General features: G+C 53.5%; 1 protein-coding gene across 3 annotated transcripts in view; it reads right to left on the minus strand.

Moving 5' to 3' along the window:
- LETM1 (leucine zipper and EF-hand containing transmembrane protein 1) overlaps positions 1–5,678 on the minus strand; it is a 43,753-nt gene extending 38,075 nt beyond the window's left edge. For 2 of the 3 annotated variants that reach the window (XM_066384782.1, XM_066384781.1), the window contains exons 1-2: positions 5,417–5,677; positions 738–798 (exon numbers count right to left, since the gene is read on the minus strand). In XM_066384782.1, coding sequence (XP_066240879.1) covers positions 738–798; positions 5,417–5,495 — 140 coding nt within the window. In that variant the 5' untranslated portion in view covers positions 5,496–5,677. Of the gene's footprint in view, positions 1–737; positions 799–5,416 lie in introns of all 3 variants that reach the window. The other variant, XM_066384783.1, reaches the window with a different exon arrangement.
- Between the last annotated feature and the right edge of the window lie 7,191 nt (positions 5,679–12,869).

A 12,869-nucleotide genomic window follows, 5' to 3' on the forward strand; every position in this document is an offset into this window, starting at 1 on the left:
ATATTTGTGACAGGCACTGGGATTATGAGTGTTCATTTATTTTCACAGATTCACCAATTTTTTATATATATATTTAATTGATTTTGGAGAGAGGAAGGGAGAGATAGAGAAACAGGAATATGGATCTGTTCCTGTATGTGCCCTGACTAAGGATCAAACCGGCAACTTCTGTGCTTCAGGATGATGCTCCAACCAACTGAGCTGTCTGGCCAGGGCATAGTTACATATTTCAAAATGAAAAGACACGGTTGGCTCAGTGGTAGATCGACGGCCTGGCGTGTGGGAGTCCCAAGTTCGATTCCTGGCCAGGGCACACAGGAGAAGCGCCCATCTGCTTCTCCACCCCTCCCCCTCTCCTTCCTCTCTGTCTCTCTCTTCCCCTCCCGCAGCTGAGGCTCCATTGGAGCAAAGATTGCCTGGTCGCTGAGGATGGCTCTGTGGCCTCTGCCCCAGGCGCTAGAATGGCTCTGGTTGCAACAGAGCGACGCCCCAGATGGGCAGAGCATCGCCCCCTGGTGGGCATGCCAGGTGGATCCCAGTCAGGCGCATGTGGGAGTCTGTCTGACTGCCTCCCTGTTTCCAACTTCAGAAAAATACAAAAAATAAAGAAAAAAAAGACAAAGACTTAAAAGAAGCAAAAACAAAGAACTGCAAAGTAGGAGCTGTGAGCTCCCCAAACGGAGAGTCACCGTCCCTCACTTGGCACTCACGACAGACAGCAACGTTCATTTACTTACACGCGGCTTATCAACCCCACGGTCTTGGCACAACTGAGACAAGCGTGATCGCCCAGACTACCTATGACAAAAACAAAGGAAAAACAAGAGAATCAGTCTCAAACCAGGCACTTTGGGCTGACACTCTTTCCGAGTCAGAGAGAGAGCCTCCCTCTGGTAAGGGGAGTCGCTGGGGGCCTGCTGGCCAGCTGGAGGGTTTCAGAGTGCTGTCAGGGGGAGGGCCAGCCTCAGGGAGGGACACACGTGTCTTGGGGTGGCCCTAGCGGAAAGGAGAGCCTGCGTCAGTCCATGGCTCCTTGCATCCACATGAGGACACCAGTCTCCGCCAGCCAAGGGCCCAGGGAGTCCAGCCTGCAGGTCCCCCCAGGTGAGACCACTTCCCCCTTGCTCCAGCTTGGCTCTGGTGGGCAGAGGCCAGGGTGCACATGACAACCAACACAGGCAGCCCCACGCTAAGGCTAAGAACTGCTAGAAAAACAAATGCCAAGAGTAAACCATTTCTTGCTTAAACAATATTGATGAGCATATAGCATAATTTTAGGATTTTGATGTATTTTTGTCCCTTTCTCTAACTTATTCTAGTGCACCCATAAGCATAAACTCAGGGTTCATACATATGCCTAAGCTTTGGGCCTACCTGAGATCAAACCCTGTGCTGGGAGACGGCCTGTGAGGACAAGACTGATCCTGACCCTGACGGGGTGCCAAGCAGTGAGCCTGGGAAGGCGAACTGGCACAGGAAGGCTTTCAGGCAGCTGGAGTGCCCAGAAAGGTCTGGGTTGCTGACAGCCAATTCTGGGAGCCAGCAGGGCAGAGAAGATGGACAGGGCGGGCGACAGACCACTCCTGGCACCCTCTGAGCAGACCAGGCAAGGCAGATGCAAGCCGCTCCTAGTGGACCGTCTGGGACACAGACTTACAGTTGTCACTTATGTAATTCAATAGGAGGCTAGCGTCAACACAGGCAAATCTCACTTTCTTTTGCAGAAGGCTATTCCCATCAAGCATTAAATTTAGGACCTTGTATATGGCTATCAGCCTAGTTTTAATTTGGGAGCTGAGTTCATAAGCTCAGTCACCATGATTCATAAAATAACCTTTTATGTTTCAAATGTTAGGTTTTCAGTTAAAATTAAAAAGCACATGGTAAAGAACACAGCACTCCAGCTAAGGAGCCCCCTGCCACCATTGTCTCCCTAACAGAAGCCTCTCCCCCTGGCCCATGCCTATTACCACGCCCCTGCCTGGGCCAGCCCATCACCTCAGGTTGGCTCAGAAATGGCTTCTGACCCTGCACATGCACCCCAGCAGGCAGAGCAGCTGCCACCGCTCCCAGGGCTCCCGGTGTGCCCCATATCTCAGAGGTATGAACCTGCACACCCTCTTCCTATGCTCACTGCACTCTAAGGCGTCCTTCTGAGGAAACCCCAGGGTGGGCTCCAGGGTTCTGTCCTCTCCTCCCTCCCCTTCACAGCAAGGAGGGGGTCCATGGGCAGCTCTCTCTTCTGGAAGCCCTCTTCTTGTGTGTGTGTCTTTTTCCCAACAACCAACTCTCCCACAGCAGCTAGGTGTCGACCATTCAGTTCTGACCTACCAGGAGTTAGTGCAGACCCACAGTTTACGGCTCAATCCCACATGTTCCACTGCCCCCACTTCACATGTTAGTTGCAGTTAGAGTCCCCAGGCTGCCCACACTCTGCCAACTACAAATGCAGGAGTTCCTATGAACCCTGTGCTAGAACGACACAGAACTCAAGAAAGTGCTCTGCATCTACACATTATTACAGTTCATTACAAAGGACACAGATGAACATCCAGGTGAAGAGCTGCATAGCTCAAGGTCCAGAAGAGTCCTGAATGCAAGAGCTTCTATCTCTATGGGGTCAGTAAGTACCACCAACCCAGAAGCCCCCTCCTCCCTATTCAAGAGTTTTTATCTTCATTACAACGACACGACTGATCATACCTTCGACCACTGATGACTGAACTCAATCTCCAGTCTCTAACTCCAACCTGGGGGTTGGGAGTGGGGCTGAAAGGTCCAGATGCTATCACCGGTACCTCACTAGCATAAACTCAGGTTAGAGAGAAAGGGGCTCACTATAAATCATGAGACATCCTGATCACTCAGGAAACTACAAGGGCTTCTGGAGCTCTGGCAGGAACTGGGGAGAGAGACAGAGACCACATGCACGTCTTCACATCCCATACCTTTCCTCACCTGCCTTCCAGGAGATCACACTCTCAGCTCTCAATTCTCCCCGCCAGCTGCTCCAGGCAGAATTCTCTCTACCCCCCCTTCAGCTCCTCCTTGGGCCCTTGGGACCTGAATACCTGTGGGTACACCCCACCAGCAGGTACATGGGCACCTCATTCAACAGCTCCAAGACTTGCAGCCTGCTTCTCCCTGAGTCCCCCCGCTTGGGAATCTCCCCTGACAGGCTGCTGCTCGCACATCCAGCCCTGGTGAATCTGAGCAGCCTACCTTGAGGAAGCCCCAGCCCTTTGATCAGCCCACCTTGAGGAAGCCCCAGCTCACTCCTGAGTACACACTGCACACACTTTCTCCCAAGAACAGGTTGTGCAAAGAGAGTCACTGTAGGGTGGAGGAACCTGACAGACACCACCTCAGCCCAGTGATCAAGGTCTCATGACTGCCATAAATCACACTGATAGCAGACACCCTAGATAGGATGTGATGAGGACACTTTACCTCTGTGGTCTCCTCCCCAAAACACACAGCCTCAGTCTAAGCATGTGGAAACATCGGACAAATCCCCATGGAGGAGAAGACTACAATATAGCTGACCAGTCTTCCACAGAACTGTCACAGTCAAAAGGGAACTAAAAGGAAAAGGGACTAAATGCAATATGGCATTCTGGCTTGGATCCTGGAACATCAGAAAAAAAGTATTAAGTAGAATAAGAGGAAAGTATGTAACAGGAAAAAAAAAGTATCAGAATAAAGGGAAACTAAATGCATCCTGGACCTCAGTTAATAACAATGTATCCATGTTGGTTTAGTAACTGTAACAAAGAATCATATTGATGTCAGATATTAATAATACTGGGAATGTACTCCAAAAAAGGGCCACAGCACACAGCTGGGAGTGTCCTTTCTCAGGGTTCAGGGCTCTGGAGTCCCTGTTGGTCCTGCAGCAAGCAGACTGTCTGACCCACTCTCACCCCCTTGTGTTCATGTAACAGAGACCACACCACAGGAAACATTAGTATTCCCGACATGATGCAACTACAAAAAAAAAAATTCAGTTAACTTCAAACTGTAAACATGCTATGGAAATGTGAAGAAGCTAAAGTATAACCGTCACAGTAAAGCGAAAAACTAAACTTTGGCTGGGCTGGACACCAGACATTCAAGGGAGTTCTTGCTGCCAATTCCCTTCCCACCACTCCAAAGGTCTACGCAGCCAAGCAGCCCTTACTGTTAAAAATTACAAGATTCACATTTCTTGGAGTACCTTGGTCAAAACTGTAAGGCACCTCAAAATAGATGATTTTACCTGAAGCTCTCAGTCTACAGGGCAAGTTTTGTCTTGACCCCACTCTTACAAATCAGAAACAAACTCAGAAAGGTTCATGTATTGTGGCCCTGGCCGATTGGCTCAGTGGTAGAGCGTCAGCCTGGCGTGCAGGAGTCCTGGGTTGATTCCCGGCCAGGGCACACAGGAGAAGCACCCATCTGCTTCTCCACCCTTCCCCCTCTCCTTCCTCTCTGTCTCTCTCTTCCCCTCCCACAGCCGAGGCTCCATTGGAGCAAACTTGGCCGGGGTGCTGGGGATGGCTCCTTGGCCTCTGCCCCAGGCTCTAGAGTGGCTCTGGTCGCAATAGAGCGATGCCCCGGAGGGGCAGAGCATCGCCCCCTGGTGGGCATGCCGGGTGGATCCCAGTGGGGCGCATGCAGGAGTCTGTCTGACTGCCTCCCTGTTTCCAACTTCAGAAAAATACAAAAAAAAAAGAAGAAAGAAAATAAAAGAAAGGTTCATGTATTGTAAGATGGCGAGGCGCTCCACCTAGGTGGACCCCTAAGAGTCCAGCATTATGTGTAACTCCCATGTCACAGATAGGGGTCACGGAGACTATGTATACAAATGGACCTGGCCGAGGCCACGCAGAGAGCAAGGCCTGGGTGGGGACGCTCTCTGCAGACGCCCAGGGGAGACACCACGTCGGCCCCACGGACGCCCTGCAAAGCCCGCAGGTCCTCCTCGCCCCCAGGAGCCCGGGAAGTGACCCAAGGACTCAACCACGGTCCTCGTGATGGACGCCACGTTCCACGGCGCTTAACCACGAGCGGGGCGCGGAGAGCGTCGCTGGGCTGGCCGCCGGCGCGCTCCCTTCCAAACTTTCCCAACCCGCTGCCAACGGCGCGCTGGCGGGCAGGGCGCCTAAGGTCACCGCGCCGCGAGTCACCGGCCGCCGCCGTGCCGGCTGTACCGAGCTCGCGCGGCACCCACGGCCCCGGGCGCCCGCCACGCCCGGCAGCCGGCCCGCCAGGCGCGGCGCAGGGGCAGGGCACAGGGCAGGGCCGGCCAAGGCCGCTGCGGCCCGGCGTGACCCCAGCCCGGGCTGCGCCCGAGCGCCACGCTCACCGCCTGGAGCCGCCTCGCCCGTCCCGGGCCCCCTCCCGGCCCTCCCTGCGCCGACGGCGGAGCGCTCACCCCTCCGGGCAGCGGCGCGGGGCCCCGGGAGGCGGGCGGGCCCCCGGCCGCGGCAGCTCCTCAGTAAGATGGACGCCATGCGCCCGGGCCGCCGGCCTCCTGCCTCCTGCCGTGCCTCCTCCTGCTGCTCTTCAGCCGCGGCTCCTCGCCCACCGGCGGCGCCTCGGCCTGCCCGCGCGGACGGTTGTGGGCAGCGGTTGGCTCCCGGCGGCGGGCTCTCAGCTCAAGGACCCGGCACCGGCGGCGGCCATGTCCCGGCACAGACGTCCGGCGGGGCGTGGCGGCCGGGCGCCGCTCCCATTGGGCCCGTCGGGCGCGCAGCCGGCCAGGTGAGGACGGTCCCGGCGTGCCCCGCGGCCGACTACCAGTCCCGGCGTGCCCCGCGGCCCGGCCCCGCGTGCCTGCGGATTTCTGGTTCTCGCTGCGCCTGCGCCCGGCGTGCGGGCGGCGCAGGTTGAGGGGCTCGGGCTCAGGCGCATGCGTGGCGGGCTTTTGGACGCGAGCACACGGCCCGCCCGGTGCTGGAGCCGCCGCGTCTTTCTGCGGGCGGCTCGCTTCCGTCCTCGGCAAGCGCGCGCAGTCCCCAGGAGCCCCTGGGTCCAAGGCGGCGGCGGCGGCGGCCCGCGCCGACCTCGCACGCCGTGTCCGCCGCCCGGCGGGCGTTGTGTGTTCCGCCCTGGCCTGCCCATCCCCCGTCTTCGGTGGGGGGGACCGGACAAACCCGCGGACCGCCGCGTGGATCTCCGGCGCCTGCTCACGAGCGAGACCCGGCAGCGTGACCTCTGAGCTCCACTCTCCCCTTCCTTAAGATGAGGTCCCCCTTGCAGCGGTCGCGTGTGGACCGACGAGGTCCCGCAGGGAGCCGTGGAACCCGGGCTTCCACCGCAGGCCCCTCCCGTGGGTCTGCATCCTAAACTAACACTGTCGCACGAGACCCTTTCCTCGGACTCCCGCACAGCTTCCTACCCCTCAGCCTTGGCTCCTCCCAGGCCCTGTGCCCAAGAAGGCTTTTCCGTCCTTCCCGCCCGTCCACCTGTCAGTCTTGTCCGCCGACAGAATCCCGGGACACCGCACGGTCATGAGGGTCCTGCAGTGCACACACGGCGCACGTCTGTGCTCTGGCTGCGGGAGCGTGGAACTCCTGATCCCAGCAGGCTCCCTGTTCTTTAGAAGCCGGTTGACGGGCACGTCACCCAGGAGGCTACCCCAGCTTTCACAGTCACCATCTGGAAGAAGAGAAGTCGCCTGCCTGCGGTGATTTTCCTGAACCGGAGCTGCCAGGTGCTGGACCGGGATTAGCCTGGTGTCCCCATCCCAGTTGGGAAAAGGTGGAGTCAGTTAGTGCGAAGCGCTTTGAAAAATGACACGAAATAACCTATTGTTGGCATTGGGCAGTGAGCGCTATAGACATCAAGTTTTGAGTTCATCTAATCTAAGCACATATGCCAGAAACGGAGGCCTTCACTGCTAACAAACCGGTAGAGCCAGGTTCCTTTCCTACCGATCCTCTCCTCGCCCCCCCCCGACCCTCCCCCCCCCCCCCGCCAGGAGGGCAGGGGTGATAAAGGAAGGACAGTCCTTTTCCCTGTACTGAATATGGGGCCTGAACGAGAGTGGGCAGGCACTCAGTGTCAGACAGGACTGGCATTTAACTGCCCAAAAGTATAGAGGTATGCTTGCCCTAGGTCCAGTAGCTGACAGAGGGGCAGGTACGAATCAAAGCTGGTCCCTGAGGACGTGGAGGGGTGCCGGCTGGCCCCAGACAGGGCAGAGCATGAGGCTTTCATGGGTGGATGGACTGGCATGTCTGTTTACAGGACTTTGAAAAACATTGGTTGGGGCCCTGGCCGGGAATTGAACCCGGGACTTCTGCACGCCAGGCCGACGCTCTACCACTGAGCCAACCGGCCAGGGCACACAGGAGAAGCGCCCATCTGCTTCTCCACCCCTCCCCCTCTCCCTCCTCTCTGTCTGTCTCTTTCCCTCCCGCAGCGAGGCTCCATTGGAGCAAGGATGGCCCGGGTGCTGGGTCTGGCTGCTTGGCCTCTGCCCCAGGCGCTAGAGTGGCTCTGGTCGCAACAGAGAGACCCCCGGGAGGGGCAGAGCATCGCCCCCTGGTGGGCAGAGCGTCGCCCCCTGGTGGGCGTGCCGGGTGGATCCCGGTCGGGCGCATGCGGGAGTCTGTCTGACTGTCTCTCCCGGTTTCCAGCTTCGGAAAAATACAAAAAAAAAAAAAAAAGAAGAAAAACATTGGTTGGGGAGGGGGGAGGAAAGCCCCCTCCCGCTCTGTATTACTTGAGGCTGTAGATGGAAGGAAAGCTGTACACTGCTCAGCTGCCCTTAGGATGACTCTCCACTGACCCAGCCCCATGAAGTGGTAGGGAAAGGTAAAAAATAGGGTGCCTGACCTGCGGTGGCGCAGTGGGTAAAAGCATCAACCTGAAACACTGAGGTTGCCGGTTCGAAACCCCGGGTTTCCCTGGTCAAGGCACATATGGGAGTTGATGCTTTCTGCTCCTCCCTCCCTTCTCTCTCTGTCTCTGTCTCTCTGTCTCTCTCTGTCTCCTGTCTCTAAAATGAATAAATAAATAAAAAATAATCTAAAATAAAAAATAGAAAGGTCCCTGGTCTAACTTGAATTTCACAAAGCTATACAAGTGTTCAATAAACATTTAAACAGATGCTCATTATCAGTAACAATCAAAGATACACAAATTAAAAGATCTTTAAAAAAAGAAAAATAGGGTCTTCATAGAGGGGTAGGGGTGCTCTAGCCACAGCTTTTGAGTGCCATCTGTGAGTTCCTGCAGCCTAGGTAGATTAGAGGATTTTGTTAACCTTTAAAATGAACAGTGTGCCTGTGGTGGCGCAGTGGATAAAGCTTCAACCTGGAACACTGAGGTCGGCCGGTTCAAAACCCTGGGCTAAAAAAAAAACACAAAGAAACCCTGGGCTTACCTGGTCAAGGCACATATGGGAGTTGATGCTTCCTGCTCCTCCCTCCCCCTTCTCTCTCTCATTCTCTCTCCTCTCTAAAAATAAATAAATAAATAATAAAATAAAAATGAACAGTGTTCAGCTCTGGCCAGTTGGCTCAGTGGTAAAGCATCATCCGGCATGTGGATGTCCCCAGTTTGATTCCTGGTCAGGACACAGGAGAAGCGACCATCTTCTCCATGTCTCCCCTTCTCTCTTCTGTCTTTTTCTCTTCCTCTCCTGCAGCCATGGCTCAATTAGTTTGAGCAAGTTGGCCTCTGGCCCTGAGGCTGGCTCCTGCGGAGCCTCTGCCTCAGGCCCTAAAAATAGCTCAGATGATCAGCAAGGGCCCCAGATAGGCAGAGCATCCCCCCCCCCAGGGAAGCTTGCTGGTAGATCCCGGTGGAGCACATGCGGGGGTCTGTCTCTCTGTCTCCCCTCTTGTCACTATAATAAAGTAAAATGAACGGTTTCATTTTTAAATTCAAATTACGTTTTAATTTTACTTTTTTGCATTTAAGTGAAATGACCTGGCCAAGTCCTCACCATAGTCAGAAACTGTTTTCCCATGTCCACACCCAGGCAGCCCCTACTCCAATCAAGGCAGAAGACTGCCTGCCCCCAGGACATCACCTCAGACGTAGCCTCTACTCTGGCTTCAACTGCCAAAAATCAGTTTTGCGGCCTGACCTGTGGTGGCGCAGTGGATAAAGTGTCGACCTGGAAATGCTGAGGTTGCCGGTTTGAAACCCTGGGCTTGCCTGGTCAAGGCACATATGGGAGTTGATGCTTCCAGCTCCTCCCCCCTGTCTCTCTCTCCTCTCTCTCTCTGTCTCTCTCTCTCTCCTCTCTAAAATGAATAAATAAAAATAAATTAAAAAAAAAATCAGTTTTGCCCTTTTCTCACTTGATTTAAATAGAATCAAATAGTCTATGCTTTTTTTTTTTTTTTTCATTTTTCTGAAGCTGGAAACAGGGAGAGACAGTCAGACAGACTCCCGCATGCGCCCGACCGGGATCCACCCGGCACGCCCACCAGGGGCGACGCTCTGCCCACCAGGGGACGATGCTCTGCCCATCCTGGGCGTCGCCATGTTGCAACCAGAGCCACTCTAGCGCCTGAGGCAGAGGCCACAGAGCCATCCTCAGCGCCCGGGCCATCTTTGCTCCAATGGAGCCTTGGCTGCGGGAGGGGAAGAGAGAGACAGAGAGGAAGGCGCGGCAGAGGGGTGGAGAAGCAAATGGGCGCTTCTCCTGTGTGCCCTGGCCGGGAATCGAACCCGGGTCCTCCGCACGCTAGGCCGACGCTCTACCGCTGAGCCAACCGGCCAGGGCGAGTCTATGCTTTTTAAATCTGCCTACTTTTTACTTATTATTATGTTTATCAATTTACAAGCTATGTATATTAAAAAAAAATTCACAAGTGTTGTGGGTGACATGAGTTGTTTTTCCCTTGCTATGCAGTATTCTATTATATGAATAACCACAATTTATCAGTGTTGTGGTTGAGAGACCCACAATTTATCAGTGTTGTGGTTGAGGGATCTGCTATTTTGGGCCACTATGAATAATGTTGCTGTTAACATTGTTGCACATGGTATTTGTGTCAGAAATGTATGCCTTTGACAGGAGTAGACTTGCTGGTCAGGGTGTGCTGAAGTTCAACATTGGGAGCAGCTGACAAATAGTTCTCCAGAGTGGTTCGAGGAGCCTACCCCACCACCAGCAGAGGAGTGCGTCACACAGAATGCCCATCAGTCCTTGGTTTTTGTGGTTATCATGAAGGTCATTCTGGAAGATGTGGGGCTTATTGTGGTTTATTCTACCTTCCTCTTGTGCCTATGAATTTTGAAGCAGTTCTTCATATATCCTTGATCATTTGTACCTCTTGCGAAGCACTCATGGCAGGCTAGTTTTTGTCCAGTACTCTAATGGGCCATCTGCCTTTTCCTTACTGATTTGTTAGGAGTTCTCTGTTTATTCTGGATACAGGTCTTTAGATGTATGTATCGCAAGCATTTCTTCCTTTCCTTTATCATATTTTCGGGCAAACCCCCCAGCCTGGCCTAATCCAAGTCCACCTGCTCTATACCTGAACATGGCTGAAATGCAGCTCAAAGCCCTGCTGGGTCTGCTTCTGGCACTCTGACCCCCTAAGCTGACTCCTGACCCAATCCCCTAGCCTAGCCTGATTGCCTAACCTGAGCCCCTAACTCGATGTCCTAACTTGGCCCCTAACCTCACCTCTAATCTGACTCTCTAACCTCCCTAACTGGGGTGGTCCTGCTGCCAAGACATCACACTCTGTTTCTCTCAACTGTTGTCCATTGTGTAAATGGGGTGACTATGGAAGGTCATGTACGATTTGTGTTAGGAGGACATCCCAGCTGCCTATAGAGAGGATTGCTGGCAGAGACCAGCGACACTTGAGTAAACCATCTTGGTAGCCCATGCATAGCCCCAGTCTTTAGGTGATGGCATCCCTGGGTAACATCTTTTTTTTTTTTTTTTTTTTTTACAGAGACAGAGAGAGAGTCAGAGAGAGGGATAGACAGACAGGAACGGAGAGAGAGATGAGAAGCATCAATCATTAGTTTTTCGTTGCGCATTGCGACACGTTAGTTGTTCGTTGATGGCTTTCTCATATGTGCCTTGACCGCAGGCCTTCAGCAGACCGAGTAACCCCTTGCTCGAGCCAGCAACCTTGGGTCCAAGCTGCTGAGCTTTTGCTCAAACCAGATGAGCCCGTGCTCAAGCTGGCGACCTTGGGGTCTCGAACCTGGGTCCTCAGCATCCCAGTCCGATGCTCTATCCACTGCGCCACTGCCTGGTCAGGCCCTGGGTAACATCTTGTCCACTACCCCACAGGAGACCTCCAGCCAGATCTGTTCCACTCACCCACTCTGGAATTCCTGACCAAAGAAATTGTGTGTGATGATGACCAATGTCTACCATTCTTTAATTTTTTATTCATTTTTAAAATTTTTTTTCTGAAGTGAGAAGTGGCGAGGGAGAGACAAACTCCCACATGCACCCGACCGGGATCCACCCGGCATGCCCACCAGGGGACGATGCTCTCCCCTTCTGGGGTGTTGCTCCATTCTAGCACCTGAGGCGGAGGCCATGCAGCCGTCCTCAGAGCCCGAGCCAACTTTGCTCCAGTGGAGCCTTGGCTGTGGGAGGGGAAGAGAGAGAGAGAAAGAGAGAGAGAGAGAGAGAAGAGAGGGGAAAGGGTGGAGAAGCAGATAGGTGCTTTTCCTGTGTGCCCTGGCCCGGGAATCAAACCCAGGACTTCCACACGCCAGGTCAACACTCTATCACTGAGCTAACCGGCCAGGGCCAATGTTTACCATTCTTAAAAAATTTTTGTTTTAAATGTATTTATTGATTTTAGAGAGATAGGAAGGGAGAGAGAAGCATCAATTTGTTGTTCCACTTATTTATGCATTCATTGGTTGATTCTTGTATGTGCCCTGACCAGGAATACCAGGTCCCCACAACCTTAGCTTATCAGGATGGCACTCTAACTGGCCTGAGTTACCTGGCTAGGGTCTATTTATTGCACTTTTGAACCACTACACAATACCCAGCAGTAGATAACAGAATATGTCTAGAGCAGTGTTTTTCAACTGCTGTTCCATCTGCCAGAAAATCTGTGCCAGTCTGCAAGAGTTAACCATCCTGATGTTGTATGAAGATTATAGACCCAATGATCTTAGTCAAATTCACTTATGTTCAGAGTGATTTCTGCTTCAGCAGACCCTGAAATAATTCTATTTTCACTGGTCTCCAAGTGTGAAAAGGTTAAAAACCACTGGTGTAGAGAATGTTTTGCCCTAGGATATGGCTGGCCCCAGGCCCAGGGCAAGGATACATAGTCTCAACACTGTGCCAGGGACTGGGAGGCAGGGGGCGGGGCTGAACAAGGTCTCCACGCAGACCAGGCCACAGCTCCCAGGTACTACTTGTCTCTGGTGAACCCAGGGCCTCACCCTAAGTATGTCCAGCCCAGTCCTAAGCCAAGGATGGCGGGCATGTTGGACTCCCCTCTGCACACTCCTTCAGTGCCCTCCCCACCAATGCCAGCTCTGTCACTGGCCCTCTCAGCTCAGCCGTACATCATGCCCTGGTGGACTCTTTCTCCCCATGCCATCAGACTGTCCAAACATTGAGAGCTGGGGTGGTCAAGTCAACCTCAAAAAGTTCCCTTCATTAGGGTCACTTTGTGTTCCCAACCCCTGAAAACACTGCCTCATCAGTTTTGTCCCTGTTACAGTTGCTTACACTGGGAGACGGAGCTGGGTTGGACCTCTCTGTTATAGCCTGCAGTGGAAGCCTCAGTCAGATCTGCTTTTTAGAATATATATATATATATATTTTTTTTTTACAGATAGAGAGTCAGAGAGAGGGATAGACAGGGACAGACAGACAGGAACAGAGAGATGAGAAGCATCAATCATTAGTTTTTCGTTGCATG

The sequence above is a fragment of the Saccopteryx leptura genome, chromosome 5, assembly GCF_036850995.1.
Source record: "Saccopteryx leptura isolate mSacLep1 chromosome 5, mSacLep1_pri_phased_curated, whole genome shotgun sequence".
Taxonomy (NCBI): domain Eukaryota; kingdom Metazoa; phylum Chordata; class Mammalia; order Chiroptera; family Emballonuridae; genus Saccopteryx; species Saccopteryx leptura.